At 59.3% G+C, this 13868-nt stretch overlaps 9 protein-coding genes across 9 annotated transcripts; 3 read left to right on the forward strand and 6 right to left on the reverse strand.

The window, feature by feature from the left end:
• Nucleotides 1-305: 305 nt before the first annotated feature.
• On the forward strand, nt 306-1048 carry A1Q1_00076 (cytosolic large ribosomal subunit protein; the record flags this gene model as incomplete). Its single annotated transcript, XM_014328917.1, has 4 exons — nt 306-348; nt 395-482; nt 588-959; nt 1006-1048. 4 exons carry the CDS (start codon nt 306-308, stop codon nt 1046-1048), a joined length of 546 nt encoding a protein of 181 aa, XP_014184392.1.
• Nucleotides 1049-1302: 254 nt separating this feature from the next.
• On the reverse strand, nt 1303-2095 carry A1Q1_00077 (3-hydroxyanthranilate 3,4-dioxygenase; the record flags this gene model as incomplete). The annotated part of the gene is made up of 3 exons (XM_014328918.1): nt 1303-1496; nt 1643-1837; nt 1882-2095. The coding sequence occupies 3 exons, from the start codon at nt 2093-2095 to the stop codon at nt 1303-1305; spliced, it is 603 nt and encodes a 200-aa protein (XP_014184393.1).
• Nucleotides 2096-2304: 209 nt separating this feature from the next.
• A1Q1_00078 (uncharacterized protein) lies at nt 2305-3214 on the forward strand (the record flags this gene model as incomplete). Its single annotated transcript, XM_014328919.1, has 2 exons — nt 2305-2820; nt 3056-3214. The coding sequence occupies 2 exons, from the start codon at nt 2305-2307 to the stop codon at nt 3212-3214; spliced, it is 675 nt and encodes a 224-aa protein (XP_014184394.1).
• A 946-nt stretch (nt 3215-4160) lies between these two features.
• Nucleotides 4161-5582, reverse strand: A1Q1_00079 (uncharacterized protein; the record flags this gene model as incomplete). Its single annotated transcript, XM_014328920.1, has 4 exons — nt 4161-4696; nt 4760-5199; nt 5277-5449; nt 5496-5582. 4 exons carry the CDS (start codon nt 5580-5582, stop codon nt 4161-4163), a joined length of 1236 nt encoding a protein of 411 aa, XP_014184395.1.
• A 200-nt stretch (nt 5583-5782) lies between these two features.
• On the forward strand, nt 5783-6887 carry A1Q1_00080 (hexaprenyldihydroxybenzoate methyltransferase; the record flags this gene model as incomplete). Its single annotated transcript, XM_014328921.1, has 2 exons — nt 5783-6184; nt 6240-6887. 2 exons carry the CDS (start codon nt 5783-5785, stop codon nt 6885-6887), a joined length of 1050 nt encoding a protein of 349 aa, XP_014184396.1.
• Nucleotides 6888-7133: 246 nt separating this feature from the next.
• A1Q1_00081 (uncharacterized protein) lies at nt 7134-7683 on the reverse strand (the record flags this gene model as incomplete). Its single annotated transcript, XM_014328922.1, has 3 exons — nt 7134-7234; nt 7280-7622; nt 7672-7683. 3 exons carry the CDS (start codon nt 7681-7683, stop codon nt 7134-7136), a joined length of 456 nt encoding a protein of 151 aa, XP_014184397.1.
• A 279-nt stretch (nt 7684-7962) lies between these two features.
• On the reverse strand, nt 7963-8350 carry A1Q1_00082 (uncharacterized protein; the record flags this gene model as incomplete). The annotated part of the gene is made up of 2 exons (XM_014328923.1): nt 7963-8289; nt 8339-8350. 2 exons carry the CDS (start codon nt 8348-8350, stop codon nt 7963-7965), a joined length of 339 nt encoding a protein of 112 aa, XP_014184398.1.
• A 668-nt stretch (nt 8351-9018) lies between these two features.
• On the reverse strand, nt 9019-11406 carry A1Q1_00083 (uncharacterized protein; the record flags this gene model as incomplete). The annotated part of the gene is made up of 8 exons (XM_014328924.1): nt 9019-9103; nt 9143-9948; nt 9995-10113; nt 10154-10551; nt 10598-10738; nt 10784-10918; nt 10967-10982; nt 11028-11406. The coding sequence occupies 8 exons, from the start codon at nt 11404-11406 to the stop codon at nt 9019-9021; spliced, it is 2079 nt and encodes a 692-aa protein (XP_014184399.1).
• A 524-nt stretch (nt 11407-11930) lies between these two features.
• Nucleotides 11931-12506, reverse strand: A1Q1_00084 (uncharacterized protein; the record flags this gene model as incomplete). Its single annotated transcript, XM_014328925.1, has 3 exons — nt 11931-12032; nt 12085-12327; nt 12378-12506. 3 exons carry the CDS (start codon nt 12504-12506, stop codon nt 11931-11933), a joined length of 474 nt encoding a protein of 157 aa, XP_014184400.1.
• Between the last annotated feature and the right edge of the window lie 1362 nt (nt 12507-13868).

The following is a 13868-nucleotide window of genomic DNA, read 5'->3' on the forward strand; positions in this document are numbered from 1 at the left end:
TCGGTGTCGACTCGAGAGTTCTAGGAAGAGAGTACCGATGGCAAGGAAGGTCTCGAGGTCGATGATGACACTTCGTCACCAGTCCGCACTTGCTCTCGCTCACGCGTCCTCGCCACGTGGGAACTCACTCACTCACTCAGCCCAGCCAGATTGAATTTGTTTTGCACCCGTTTCCTCATAATAATCCAATCTGATGTTGTTGTCACGTGACGCTTAGAGATTTCTGAATCTTGCAGATCCACCCAGCGCACGAGATCAGCACTCATGTAGCCGGGGCTGTCAGCAACGACACAACATCCACCAAGATGCGTCCCCTCACCGAAGAGGAGACCAAGGCGGTCTTCGAGAGTGAGTGGAGCTGACGACTCTTGTGCTAAGATAGCTGACCCCGCAGAGCTCTCGAACTACGTCGGAAAGAACCTGGCGCACTTTATCGACCGCGACGATGACGACGAGTACTGCTTCCGCCTGCACAAGGACCGGTGGGTATCAAAGGTGGTCAGGCAGGCAGATATGACTGCTTAAGTGGCTGAAGGTCCTTGCTTGACTGCGAACTGAGATTGCTTCTGCCTAGTAGCTAACGCCAGTGTGTACTACCTCCCGTTACCGATGCTTCACCTCGCGACCTCTGTCGCCCGCCCGAACCTCGTCTCGCTCAGCACATGTCTGGGCAAGTTCAGCAAGAGCGGCAAGTTCAAGCTTGGTGTGACGGCACTGGACTGGCTTGCCAAGTACGCCAAGTACAAGGTGTGGATCAAGCCGGCCGGCGAGCTGCCGTTCCTCTACGGCAACCATGTGCTCAAAGCGCACCTTGGTCGTATCACCGAGGACACGCCGGAGCACCAGGGTGTCGTCGTGTTCTCGATGAGCGACATCCCGCTCGGATTCGGTGCCACCGCCAAGAGCACGATTCAGACCCGCGACCTCGATCCCGCCGGAATCGTGGTCTTCCACCAGGCGTGAGTAACCCAGCTTTTGTAGTTATGCGCTGAGCTGACAACACAGTGACGTCGGAGAGTATCTGCGTGACGAGGAGACGATGTTCTAGATCTGTTGTGTTTCATGTATGCATTACGGGGGATCCATTGATACCATTACCATGACCGTGCACGAGTGACATCACTTCTAGATGAGTCTTCCCCCGAGGCCGTGCAGTGCGGTGACTGCTTTTCTTCTGATTCCAACCCGCAACTGCAAAGTGATGCTTGGGTATACACATTATGGAGTCATGGACGATGGCGGCCGAAACGTCGGCCGATGCCCGACTCGAACTCTCGCACTAAGGCTCGCAAACTTCGTGGCTTACTTCTCGGGGGCGACGACGCCGCACTTGGGACAGCGGCGGATGTCCTCGTTCGCCATCCACTCGTCGAGGTGCGGCTTGAGTTGCGTGTCGAGATCAGAGCAGTGGAACTGGCACTGGCGGATGACGACGAGCTCGTCACCGTGCGCCTCCGTGTTCGGGCACAGCCAGCGCATCGTGTCTGCTTTGTCAGCTGAGATTGAAGCATGGCAGCTTACCAAGCGCATCGCCGGGGCGGACCATCTCCATAACGAGGCCGATCGTGTCAGCCTTTCGGCGCGGGCAGTGCGGCGTGTTTGCTGGACGTCAGCTAAGCAACTAGGTGGCGAAGAAGCTCACCAGGCAGAAGGAACATGTCTCCCTCGTTGATAACAATGTCGCGGACCTTGCCCTCGTCAACGACCTTGAGCACCATGCTGCCCTTGTACTGGTAGAACCACTCCTCGGTCGTGTTGATGTGGTAGTCGGTGCGCGTGTTCGGGCCGCCGACAATCATAACAATGAAGTTCTCGCCCTTGTACATGCACTTGTTGCCTGTTTGTCAGCTATGCCAACACTCCTTCAGCAGACTTACCGACAGGGGGCTTGAGGAGGTGCGAGTTCTCCTCGAGCCACTTGGGAAAGTTGATTGGCGGGGGCAGCATCCTGACGACTGGGGACGAGGGGATGAGAGAGGGTGGAAGACGATGAGAGCGACGTTATGAAGACGAGTGAACCCCTAGTCCTTTCGTGGTCGTACGGGCGCGCTGGGATCTGTGACTCGGACATTGCCGCGCGCAGTGGTTGGGGCATCTTGGCGTATTTGGCGTATGGCGCCGCAACGAAGCTCCGGCCTGTCCCTGTAGAAACCCTCAGGCACCGACGTAGGCCTCCACCACGGCGTGTCCTTCCTCCGGCCCAGTGTCGTCACCAACACTGCTGCCGCGATCGACCTCAGCTTCATCTGCTCTTCCCTCGCTAACACCTGACGCCTCGTTCCCACAAGACGTATACTCGTCGTCATGGAGCAGAAGAAGAGAGACCCACGGAAACAGGCGCAACTCGTCGTCACTGTCGGCTCGACTTCGTTTCCTGCCCTCTCCGATGCGATCCTTTCACCCTCCGTGTTCGAGATTCTGCCAGAGCTAGGAATAGCAAGCGTCACGGTCCAGGCGGGGTCTGCTGAGATTCCAGTCCACGCTCGCGGCGGAGAGATCACGTATACGACACGAAGAGGAAGCTACGTCCGCGTCCGAACGCTGCGGTACACACGCGACGCGGTCGAGATGGACGCGCTGTTGAAAAGCGCAGACATTGTTGTGAGCCATGCTGGTGAGTACACTGTCACGTCGGGAGAGGGAAGCACAGCTGAGGTGAGCGTAGCGAAAGCTGACATCAGGATCGGGAAGCATCCTTACCGCGCTCCGAATGGGGAAGCCGCTCCTCGTCGTGCCAAACGAGGCGCTGATGGACAACCACCAGGTCGAGCTGGCGGATGCGTTGGAGAAGGAAGGCTACCTCGTGACATGCAAGCCGGCGTGAGTCCTCCCTCAGTTTCGTCACAGGCTGCAAGAAGCTGACAACCAGAGACCTGGCCGCCGGCCTTAAAACGCTCACGACCTCGTCGCCGAAACCCTTCCCTGCCCAGCAGCCAGAACGCTTTGTCTCCATCCTGGATGAAACGGCCGGCTTCCTCTGACCCACTGCCATGCGGAGATCGTGGAGGGAGATGGAGGAGATGAGTTGTACGAATAGACATTAGATGTTACATAGAGAACTGTATCACTTCTGCTTTCCCTTGACGTCGCTGTGGCCCAGGTCCAGATCGGGCTGGACGAGATTGCGAATGCGCTGCTTCAGCACCTTGAGTTCCGGGAAACCGCCCTCGGTCTGTTGGTCAGCTCAGGCACACCCGTGTCGCCACAGCTGTAACAGAGGATAGACGTCGCAGAAAACGCTTTGGGGCCTCTAGCCCATAGCCCACGGGTCCACGGAGCGGTCTCGGATCTTCTTGGGACGAAAGAGTTCGCTCAGAGAGCCTCAAGAGAAGACCACTGACTGCGCAAGCGGAGGTGGAGGCTGAAGTGAGTTGACTCACCTTCCTGTCCCACACGAGGTGCGGGTTCGCGCCGTCACCAAGGTCGACCCAAACACGGAACCGGCCACCCGTCTCCTCGGCTTTGAGCGGGATGAGCGTAATCGTACGCACAGCGGGTGTCGGGAAGGTGAGCAGGAGCTCAGTCTGGATCCACGAAGCGCGGGGTGCCCTGATGTCAGCTATCGTCAAAAGCGCCGCAGCCCATGTGCTTCCGTTTCGCAGGTCGTCATCTGCTCCGTATCTCTCCCAACGGAGAGTATCAGAGAGTTCAGTAGAAATCAGAGGTAAGGAAAGGGTGTTGAAGAAAGGCGAGGAAGACAACTCACCACCGACACCGGTCGCAGTACTCGATGATAACGTGCGGCGTGAGTAGTTTCGGGGGGAGGATGTCGGCCGTCGAAGCGGCGGGCTGCTGCTGCTGTTGCTGCTGGTGCGACGCAGCAGTGTGAGCCGGGACGTCGGGCTGGCAATCGGTGCACGTCTCCTGAGCTTGGGCGGACATGGTGATGGGCGATGGTCGAAACGCAGAAGATGCCGGTCGGGCCGGAGCGAGATTACGCCAGATTCCCCAGATAGCGATAACGTGATTAGTCGGTGGCGAGCCTGGCGATTTCCGATACACCTCCCATCGTTGATTCTTCCCCCTGACATATCAGTCATCACAATCCGCATCTTGTCAGGTGCGCGGATATAAGTTACATTACGCATCGCGGGATGCTTGCTACATGTTTAATTCTAGAGAGCCTTGAGGATAAAATAAAGAAACAAGGGGTCGACCGGCTAGTTCTTAGCCTTCTTCTCCGGCGTGCCCTCGGGCTGCTCCTCGGCCTTCCTCTTCTCAGCTGCCGGCGCGGGGGCAGCAGACGGCTTCTTCTTCTTCTTGACCATGCTCGTCAGGTCGTTCACGGGCCCAGCGTCAGCCTTGACCTCGCCGCCCTGGCCGCCGAGGAGATGGTTAATGCTCTCGGACACAATGTCGCCGCCCTCCGGGGCCGCCTTGAGCTCCTCGATCTTCACCTCGAGGTCACCGATGAGCGCCTCGACGTCCTTGCGCTCGTTGTCGCGCTCTTTCTCGCTCAACTTGGCGACGTCGGGAGAGGGCTCCGAGGTCGAGGTCAGCTCGGCGAGGCGCGCCTTGAAACCGTCTAGAGCGGCCTGCACGTGGACGAGAGCCGCGGGGCGGCCAGATGGCGTGAACTCGAGCGCGGTGCCGAGCTGGTACTCGGCGGAGGCGAGGGCGCGGGAGGACTTCGGGAGCAGAGACGCCTTCAGCTTGACGGCAGCTTCGTAATCCTTCACAGCCTGGTCGAAGTTCTCTGGATCGTTAGCTCAGAGTCATACTCGGACAGCTAGGCTCCCCTCCTACACTCCCCACTCACCAGTCTCGCAAGACACATCTCCAAGCGCAAGGTAACACTCGCTGAGCAGGAGCTTCGTCTCCTTGCCCTCATCCTTGGCAAGCTTTTCGACCTCACGGGCGTAGATCGTGCGGGCGACGTCGAGGACCTCCCAGGCAGCGTTGAAGTCATCCTCCGGCTCCTCCTCGCCCTCCTCCTGCTGTCCCTTCTCCTCCCCTTCTCCCTCCTGCTCCTCTCCCTCACCCTCTTCCTCCTCGTCTCCGTCGTCGCCATCGCCCTCGAAGACAAAGTTGCCCTTCGCCGCCGGTGCGGACGGCTCAGCAGCAGCCGGGTTGGTGCTCTTAGCGACCTCCTCGCGGCCCATGACGCCCTGCTGCGAGAGAGCGAGCTCGTACAGCGCCTTGCCGTACGAAAGGAGGAGGGGCGCCATAGTGGGGTCGAAGTCACCGACAAGCTCGCGTCTGGATGTTAGCTGATCAGGAACAGGAAGGGCGTGCAGCTATTGCAGCCCGAAGCAGCATCACATGCGAACACTCACTGAAGATCGAGCGCGTCGGCATACTTGCCAACACCCTCCTCCCACTGCCTGAGCGCGATGGCCTTCTTGCCCTCAGAAACCAGTTTCGCCACCGCGGCCTGGATCTCCTCCGGCTTCTCCGGCTTCGTGTCCTGCTTGACTTCCGGTGCAGGGCTGTTCTTCTCCGACCTGGTCTGTCAGCTGGAGCCTTCCATCCCGTTCAGCTAAGTGTCCACTCACATTCTTTTGGATGGATGCAATGCGGACTAAGGGGGGTAGGTAGAACGTAATGTTGACGAAGGACCTAGCACTCGCGCAAGAAATCATTTACTTTCAGCGCGCGTCGCGTCCAGGCGCGCCTGGGCGGAGAGGCGGAGGCAGATGGCTGCGCGTCATCTCGCGTGGCTTTTGGATGGATTTACTTCCGCCAGAGATTACGGCGATGGCCATGTCCGGAAGTTCACGAAGTCCACGAGAGGTGCTGCAGCTGCACTCTCTGCTGCTCAACGACAACAACAGCACGCAAAATGTCGGTCCGAACACTGCGGACGCTCCGATCACTTCGCTCCGCTTCCCGTCTTTCCTCCGTTCGGAACGCTGTGGCGCGGCCAACCGTCTCTGCTCCGGTGCTCGCTCCCCTCGCCCGCCGACACCTCAACACGATCAACGCCGATGAGGTCGCGCACTTCTCCAAGCTCTCCGAGCACTGGTGGGACGAGCAGGGCGAATTTGGTCTCCTGCACCGCATGAATCCGGAACGTGTCGAGTTCATTCGCCAGAAGGTCGCGCTGGACCCGGACAACGAGCCCGAGTGGACGTTCGAGGGACGGCATCAGGATGCGGAACGCGAGGCGGCCAAGGGCACCGGACAGTGGCTGAAGGGGAAGCGGTGTCTTGATGTTGGATGCGGAGGAGGACTGCTCGCTGAGGTGAGTCGAAGCTTCGAGAGGGCTGTAGAAGTCGGGGCCGTATGACTGACAACAGACGCTCGCTCGTCTCGGAGGCGACGTTCTCGCTATTGACGCCACGGCGCCCAACATCGCAATCGCGCGGACGCACGCCTCGGCCGACCCGCTGTTGCCCTACGTCGACGAGGAGGGCAAGCAGGCCAACACCTCAGCTCCGGGACGGTTAGAGTACCGTCACACGTCGGCTGAGGCCCTGCTCGCGGCCGGGGAGCAGTTCGACATCGTTTGCAGTATGGAGGTGCTTGAGCACGTCGATAGTCCCGGCGAGTTCCTGAAGTGTCTCGGAGCCATGGTCAAGCCGGGCGGCCATCTCCTCCTCTCCACAATCAGCCGCACGCCGCTCGCGCAGCTCCTCACGCTGACAATGGCCGAGGACGTGCTCCGCCTCGTGACGCCGGGTACGCACCATTACCACAAGTTTGTGCGGCCGGAGGAGCTCCGCCGCTACGTTGGCACGGAGATGGGTGGACTCGACGTTTGGGAGGCGAACCGCGACGCGAGCGATTTGAGGGAGGGAGAGGTCGGAAGTACCCAGGGCATCATTTATGATCCGCTCGCTGGACGGTGGAAGCTCGCCTCTGCTGCTGAGGGAACGTGGTTCAAGCCCCTTGGCGAGCTTGTCAACTACATGTATCATGCGAAGAAGAGGCCGGCGAGGAGGTAATCATTAGATCAATATATGCATCGCATCTCATTCCACTGGACACTGCGTCTGAACGCAACCAACGTTCATGAACTGGAACATGACGCCTCAAGGGTTAGCCGAGTGGGCTGGGTGACTGACGTCGTGAAAAAGATCGGACAGTCCGGCGACGACGCCTCATTGCTGATGTGTGACAAATGCATGCTAAAGTACTACACTATGCGTTTTTTCCAGACTGCTGCAGATCCCCTTCTCTACTGCCGAAGCTTAGTAGGGCTTGGCGGCGGCCTGGCAAGCCTTGAGGGCCTCGAGGTAGTAGTTGCACGAGGTCATGTCGCCGTTGGTGGCCTCGAGGCAGCGGGTGAAGTCTGTTTGTCAGCTCTTGTTCGGAGACCACGGAGCACTTTACTCACCCTTAGCCTGGATGTCGCACGAAGCGCCGTTCATGGGCTGCTGCTGCTGCTGGGCGTACTCAGCAGGAGGGGGAGGGGCAGCCTCGGCGGGGCGGGACGAGCCGAAGAGCATGTTGGAGATACCGTGGCCGACGACGGAACCAGCAACGGCACCACCCATGGTCGAGGCGGCCTGGGCCATGAGGCCGGGCTGCTTCTGGGGGACAGCGGCGGGGACGGGCTGAGCAGCGGGGTAGTGCTGGGCAGGAGCCGGGGCGTGCTGCTGGGGGTACGAGGCGGTGTGGGCCTGGCGGGAGCCCGAGGGGGCCGAGTGCGAGGACGAGGGACGGACGGATCCACGAGACTGTGTGCGTCAGTACACAACCCTCCCAGAAACTATGCTGGTGACTCACTGAGCGAGGCATTGTTGTTGTTCTGTTAGATGAGGAGATGTTAGGTGGCAAGAACGAGACGCAATGCCATGAAATATCCCTGCTCGCTGATTGCTCCAGACAACTCCAGCCGTGCCGAAAAGGTCCCGTGAACGTGTGCGTCTGGCCTTCGGCTCGGCATCCGCCATCGTCCATCCGCATCAGCGACGGCGAATCCAGGGTTCAAAGGTGCCCAGGGAGGGTGCTAGAACATATACGTAACTTGACCCGACGATCTCGCCCTCACCGTACCGGCTGCCCGACGGCTCACTCCTACACTCCCCACTCACCAGTCTCGCAAGACACATCTCCAAGCGCAAGGTAACACTCGCTGAGCAGGAGCTTCGTCTCCTTGCCCTCATCCTTGGCAAGCTTTTCGACCTCACGGGCGTAGATCGTGCGGGCGACGTCGAGGACCTCCCAGGCAGCGTTGAAGTCATCCTCCGGCTCCTCCTCGCCCTCCTCCTGCTGTCCCTTCTCCTCCCCTTCTCCCTCCTGCTCCTCTCCCTCACCCTCTTCCTCCTCGTCTCCGTCGTCGCCATCGCCCTCGAAGACAAAGTTGCCCTTCTGCGAGGACGAGGGACGGACGGATCCACGAGACTGTGTGCGTCAGTACACAACCCTCCCAGAAACTATGCTGGTGACTCACTGAGCGAGGCATTGTTGTTGTTCTGTTAGATGAGGAGATGTTAGGTGGCAAGAACGAGACGCAATGCCATGAAATATCCCTGCTCGCTGATTGCTCCAGACAACTCCAGCCGTGCCGAAAAGGTCCCGTGAACGTGTGCGTCTGGCCTTCGGCTCGGCATCCGCCATCGTCCATCCGCATCAGCGACGGCGAATCCAGGGTTCAAAGGTGCCCAGGGAGGGTGCTAGAACATATACGTAACTTGACCCGACGATCTCGCCCTCACCGTACCGGCTGCCCGACGGCTCACACATGCACCCACTTGCCGGATCGCAAGCCGGGATTCTAAAGGATCAGCGTAAGCGTTTGTACCGCCGAGGTGGAGGCCGCCGAACCTTCACTGCTGGACAGTGGATGCTGCGCTGGAAGCAGTGACGGGTGCGTGCTCGTGGCTGCTAGCATAAAGGAGGCTGTTCGTCGCCGAGACACCATCGCATCTAATCCGCCTCCACCTCCACCTTCCGAAGCCGAAGGAAGGTCACAGCGGGGCAATGTTGACCGGGCCTGGGAGACGGGCGATGACCAAGCTATTAATACAGAAGTGCATGGTCGTCTACTACGAAGCGAATTCTCTTTCTAATTGTTCAATGACGGTTTGATTACAGATGAAAACTCTAGTTATGTACAGGTGGCCAATCCTTCTACTCCGCCGAGACGTCCCTGCCAAATGTGTACATTCCCTCGATGACACCGAGGACGGACAGGAATTGCATCAGCAGACTCTGGCTGCGGAAGTCAGTTAACGCCTAAGACTGTTCAACTCACGCTCGAACGGCTTGTGGCCGCGACGACGTCGAGCATTCCATGAGCTGGATCGCAACGAAGCGCACCTTCTGCACCAGCGACGGACCGTTCGTCGCCAGGCACTCTTCGGGCAGGCTGTTCAGGCCATCCAACAGATCACAGGCAATGTCCTCGGCGACCTCGCTGTTCTGGACACCGGCGAGACCACCGACACCCTGCAGCGGCATCTGCGTCAGCGCCGCGAGCTGGGTCAACAGCGCCTCCCGTGTCTGTAACAGGACAAGTCGCACGACTTGTTGCGTGACGAGGATGTTGCCCTGCATGACCATGAAGCTGTTGACATGACTCGAGTCCGACGCCGTCTGGAAGAAATCCATGAAACGGGCTTGCAGATTCGCCTCCCATCCCTTGGCCGGGCTGGCAGCCCGCGAGTCGAAGGCCGAGCGAGACTTCAATGGCGATGCCACCTCAGTCGTCGCATTCACGGTGCGGTCCCGCAGCTGGTTGACATTCTGGAGGTCGGCTAGGATGCTGTCAACGGTCGGCGGCGCCTTACGTCGCTGCAGCAGGAGTGCATCGTTGAGAATGCGGAAGAGGTTTGTAACGACGTTGAAGCCAGTGATGAGTGGCGTCTGGCCAACCGGCTGAGGTAAGATTCCAGCGGCGGTGATTTGCTCATCATCGACCTCCGAAGGAAGGCGGAGACCTTGGGCATCTTCCAGGCGCAGGCAGATCGTACGCGCCCGAAGGCATGCAGTGCTCTTGTCGGCCTGGAACAGCAACCAGTAGATGCGCCGCCGCACTTCAGACTCGATCGGGTTGAGATTCTCGTAGCTCTGCTTGTCAGCTCATAAGCGAAGTGTAGTAGCTCACCGATTCCTCGTTTAGGCGCAGAGCGAGAGCACACTGATTGGCCTGTGCTGTGGAGATCACATGTGCCGTGTTGTTACCGAGAAGCAGGTGAACGATACCCTCCAAGTAGAAAATAACGACTGACTTGTCAGCTAAAACTCTTTGCTCCTCTCGACTCACCAAACTCAGCTCGCATTGGCACCGAGTCGTCCCAGATGAAAGCCGTCTTAGCACGGGCAACCCGGACGCATCGACGCGCGAGCTGCTCTACCTCGTCCTTGTCGAGGCTGATCAGCACACGGGGCACCTGGACCAGCGTAGACGCCAAGACGACAAGCGCAAGGGCGAAGAAGACGGGATCTGACTTGTCTCGCCTGGCCGCGAGGTCTGCCATAAAGGACGGCCGGTGAAGGGCGGGCGTGAGGGGATAGACGTAGTCGAAGAAGAGGCCAATGATGTTATCCATGACCGCTGGAGCGACTACTTGATCAAGGCTCGTGGGGATGGCGGCATTGTCAGTCCACGTGCTCGGTGACGATCCGGCAAGCAAGGGGTACGAGGGCGATGGCAGACCGGTACTGCACGCCGTCAGCTGCATCCACCGGCGATTGGAGCTGTACTCACGCTGCAAGACTGTTGACGTCAAAGTTCAATGGGCTCGCCTGCACTGTGCTGGACGTAGCCGTCTTGGTCGGATCGATGATCGTCGGCTCCAGGACACTGGCTGCGGCTTGCGTGTATCCGTGAGCAGCATCGGAGATGGCACTGAGGTCGCTGCGAGATTAGTGCGGTACGCACCAAGCAACTTACACAGGGGCCGGGCCTTTGCGTCGAGACACGCGCATGCGAACGCAGTCGAGAGCGAACCGACGGCATCTAGCACACGGCAGCTTTGCGACGTCGGGGTGATCCGGCGGCACTAGCGGAGACGGCTCACACCGTCGCCTGCGTTTGTGTTAGTCCTGGACCTCGGATGAGCGGGGAGTAACTCACTTGCCCTTGCGGCACGCTTCACAACCTGATGTCAGCTAAGCACCGGCGTCGTAGAGCTCACTCGTCAGTGTCTGGGCAACACCGCCGCCGCGTGACTTTCTCGGATTACTCGTCGGCGGATCGTTACTGTCTTCCTCGGTTCCGTCCGCGTTAGATGCCGAACTTGTTGCCGTCGTTGCACGCTCTACACCGGGCCGCGGTCCGGCGTTGCTGTACGGAGCAGCTTTACGCCGCGCCTGCTTGCGAGCGGTGTCAATGGAGGACGTGGACGATGAAGATGCGAGTGGGTCGGTGGCGAGGTTTGCCGAAGCATTGTTGTCGTTGAGGAGTGGGAAGAGGCGGCCGGGGGACGCGAGGAGGGCGGAGGGCGGAGGAGGTTGGGTTTGAGCGAACAACATGTTTTGGGCTCCGAGTGGATCCAACTCTGATGGCTGCTCCATGGTGGGGAGGGTCGCGCGGGCTCGCGGAGCGGCGTGGGATATATATGTTGGGGGTGCGGATTCAAGCTGGGATGGAGGGAAGTCACAAAGTTGGGCGGCAGCGCGGACGGTTAGTGGTGGATCGATCACGCTGCAGCGGCCCCGCGCATGTCCGGACCTTCATTCCTCAGCCGAACTGAGCCTCAGCCCGTCGCTTCCTCCACCCGGCCTTGGCCGTTGCCCCGATGCGATGCCTCCGTCGCTCCCCTCACCCCTCGACACTGCTGATCCGCGGATCACTCTCATTGAGTGCATGCATTCCTAGTACCTAGTCGTGACGTTGGCCGCTGATACATCCGAGCTGCGCAAGCATAACAGCCTCGATCTGCATCGACCTTGATCCTGGAAAGTGTCCGTGCTCTAGTAAAGACCCGGGAGACCCGGTGAGGCGTGAATGAAGTCATGACGGGCCGGCCGGGCTCCGGGCCTTTCACCGCGCTACTTTCGAGCTACCTTAACGCGGTACAGCGATACAGCGACTTGACTCAGACTCTAGTCCACTTCCGGAACCGAGCGAGAGCATGTCTGGCGATCTGGCGACAGGCCACGACGCGGGCAGCGATTCCAGGACGATCGCTGGCATCGGTCTACGCGGCAACCAGTGCACGCATGTGCTAATTCCGTCCCTCACAGACTCACATCCGGACAACATCCGGCCCGTTTCTGCCTCGCTTGCCCCATGCGTTTGTCCACCTGGTCGACGCATGTCGCCGAGTGCTGTGCAGCTGAGCACCAGCCAAGTGGCTTCGGTGCATGGTCGATCAGCCTTCCTCTCGCCTTCGCTGGCCATCGGGCTGAATCATCACTGACGCCACTGACGGGACGCCTTGAAGCAGTACCACTTCGACGGTCGCCGTCGCCGAGGCCATCTCGATTAGCACCCTAGATCTTTCGCAGTCAGTGCTCCGTCATCCGCGCGCTCCGCGACGCACTAAGCCCTCGCTCGGAATCTCAGCTTCACACCTTAGAACGCCGTTCCGGCGATACTCATCCATACCTCTGGTACTCTCCGCTGTGATGCCACCAGCACCACCGTCGATCACCAGAGATTCAAACGGCATGACTAAGATATTCAGAACCGATCACAACATCTGGAGCTATATCGAGCAAAGCATATCTCGGCGTTCCCTCGGGCGCCGGCCTGGGCCGCAGCCAGTTGCCATCAGTCATCACTACACTCCGGCATACCTCGCGCCATGCCTAGTGACAGCTCCACTGAGCTGCTTTGAGCTCGCTGAAACGCCCGGCGGCGGCCCGCGGAGCATCCCTCGTATTTCCACACTATGCGGAGCTGCTCCGCGGCGATCCTTCCTCGCCACTCTCGCCAACAACCTACTCACATGCCGCTTACGATAGGAGGCTGGCCGTACATGGCCGTGATCCCTCGGACTTGAGATCGGAGTGGGGAAGAGAAGATGGCCGTCGGTCGGCGTCGTCGGACTTGGGAGGGTTGAGCGCCGATCCGTCACATGACTTGGGAGGGGCATGTGGCACAATAGCCATTTGAGACATGATCGTCAGGAGACACAAACGATGTCGTTTGGACGTGTCGAGGGCGCAACTGTCCTCCAAAGGGCGTAGCCACGCCGCTCCGGGGACAAACACGACTCAATGCATGTCGTGGAGCTGGTGGAGCCGAGCGGATAAGAACACCATTCTCCAAATCCCGCTCCAGCATCACTTCGGTCAGTGCTGACCTATATTCTCTTTCATTGGAGCTCACAACCAGCGTTGGTGAGCTGTTAACACTTCGCGCAAGAGCTCTGGACTAGTTCAGCACTCGATCATCCAGAGTTCGCCGTTTGCGCGTTCTACGACCAACCCTGCGGTTGCGTGTGAGCGAGGCCGCGTGATCTTCGAAGCTTGCATTAGACTCGACACAGATCCATCTCGAAATACAAGTCTCAAACAAAATGAATATGGGGACGCCTTCGCCTCCCAGCCGTAGAGCTATGGGAAACACAGACTCAAGAGGGTGGTGCACCGAGGCTTACACGAGTGTCGTGAGCTATCAGATTGCCCTCAGCTGATCTCAGGCCAACCAAGCGCAGAATTGATGACCGTCTTTCCTACAACGCGATGTATCAAGCTCTCCACATTCTGCACGACCACAAGTCGGCGCCGGCTGGTAGCACTGACTTCGAGGGCTGGACTGAATCTGATCGTGATTTGAGGTGAGCTATGAGGCGTACTCCCGCTGAGCTAACGACAGGAGGCGAGCGAAGGGTACGGAGAAGCTGCACAACTGTGTGAGCTCACTGGCAGAACATCTTCCTCGCAGGAAGCTTCGCCTCCCTACCTGCAGTTTAACCCGCTTTCCTATCCCACTTCTGAGCGATTAGTCAGCTGGCGTAAGATCTGTGCTGTAGACCGTGTGAGCCTGGCTGAAAGAGCTTTCTGCCACGGAATCTTCAGCTAACGCC

Source organism: Trichosporon asahii, assembly GCF_000293215.1.
Source record: "Trichosporon asahii var. asahii CBS 2479 unplaced genomic scaffold scaffold00002, whole genome shotgun sequence".
Classification (NCBI taxonomy): Eukaryota; Fungi; Basidiomycota; class Tremellomycetes; order Trichosporonales; family Trichosporonaceae; genus Trichosporon; species Trichosporon asahii.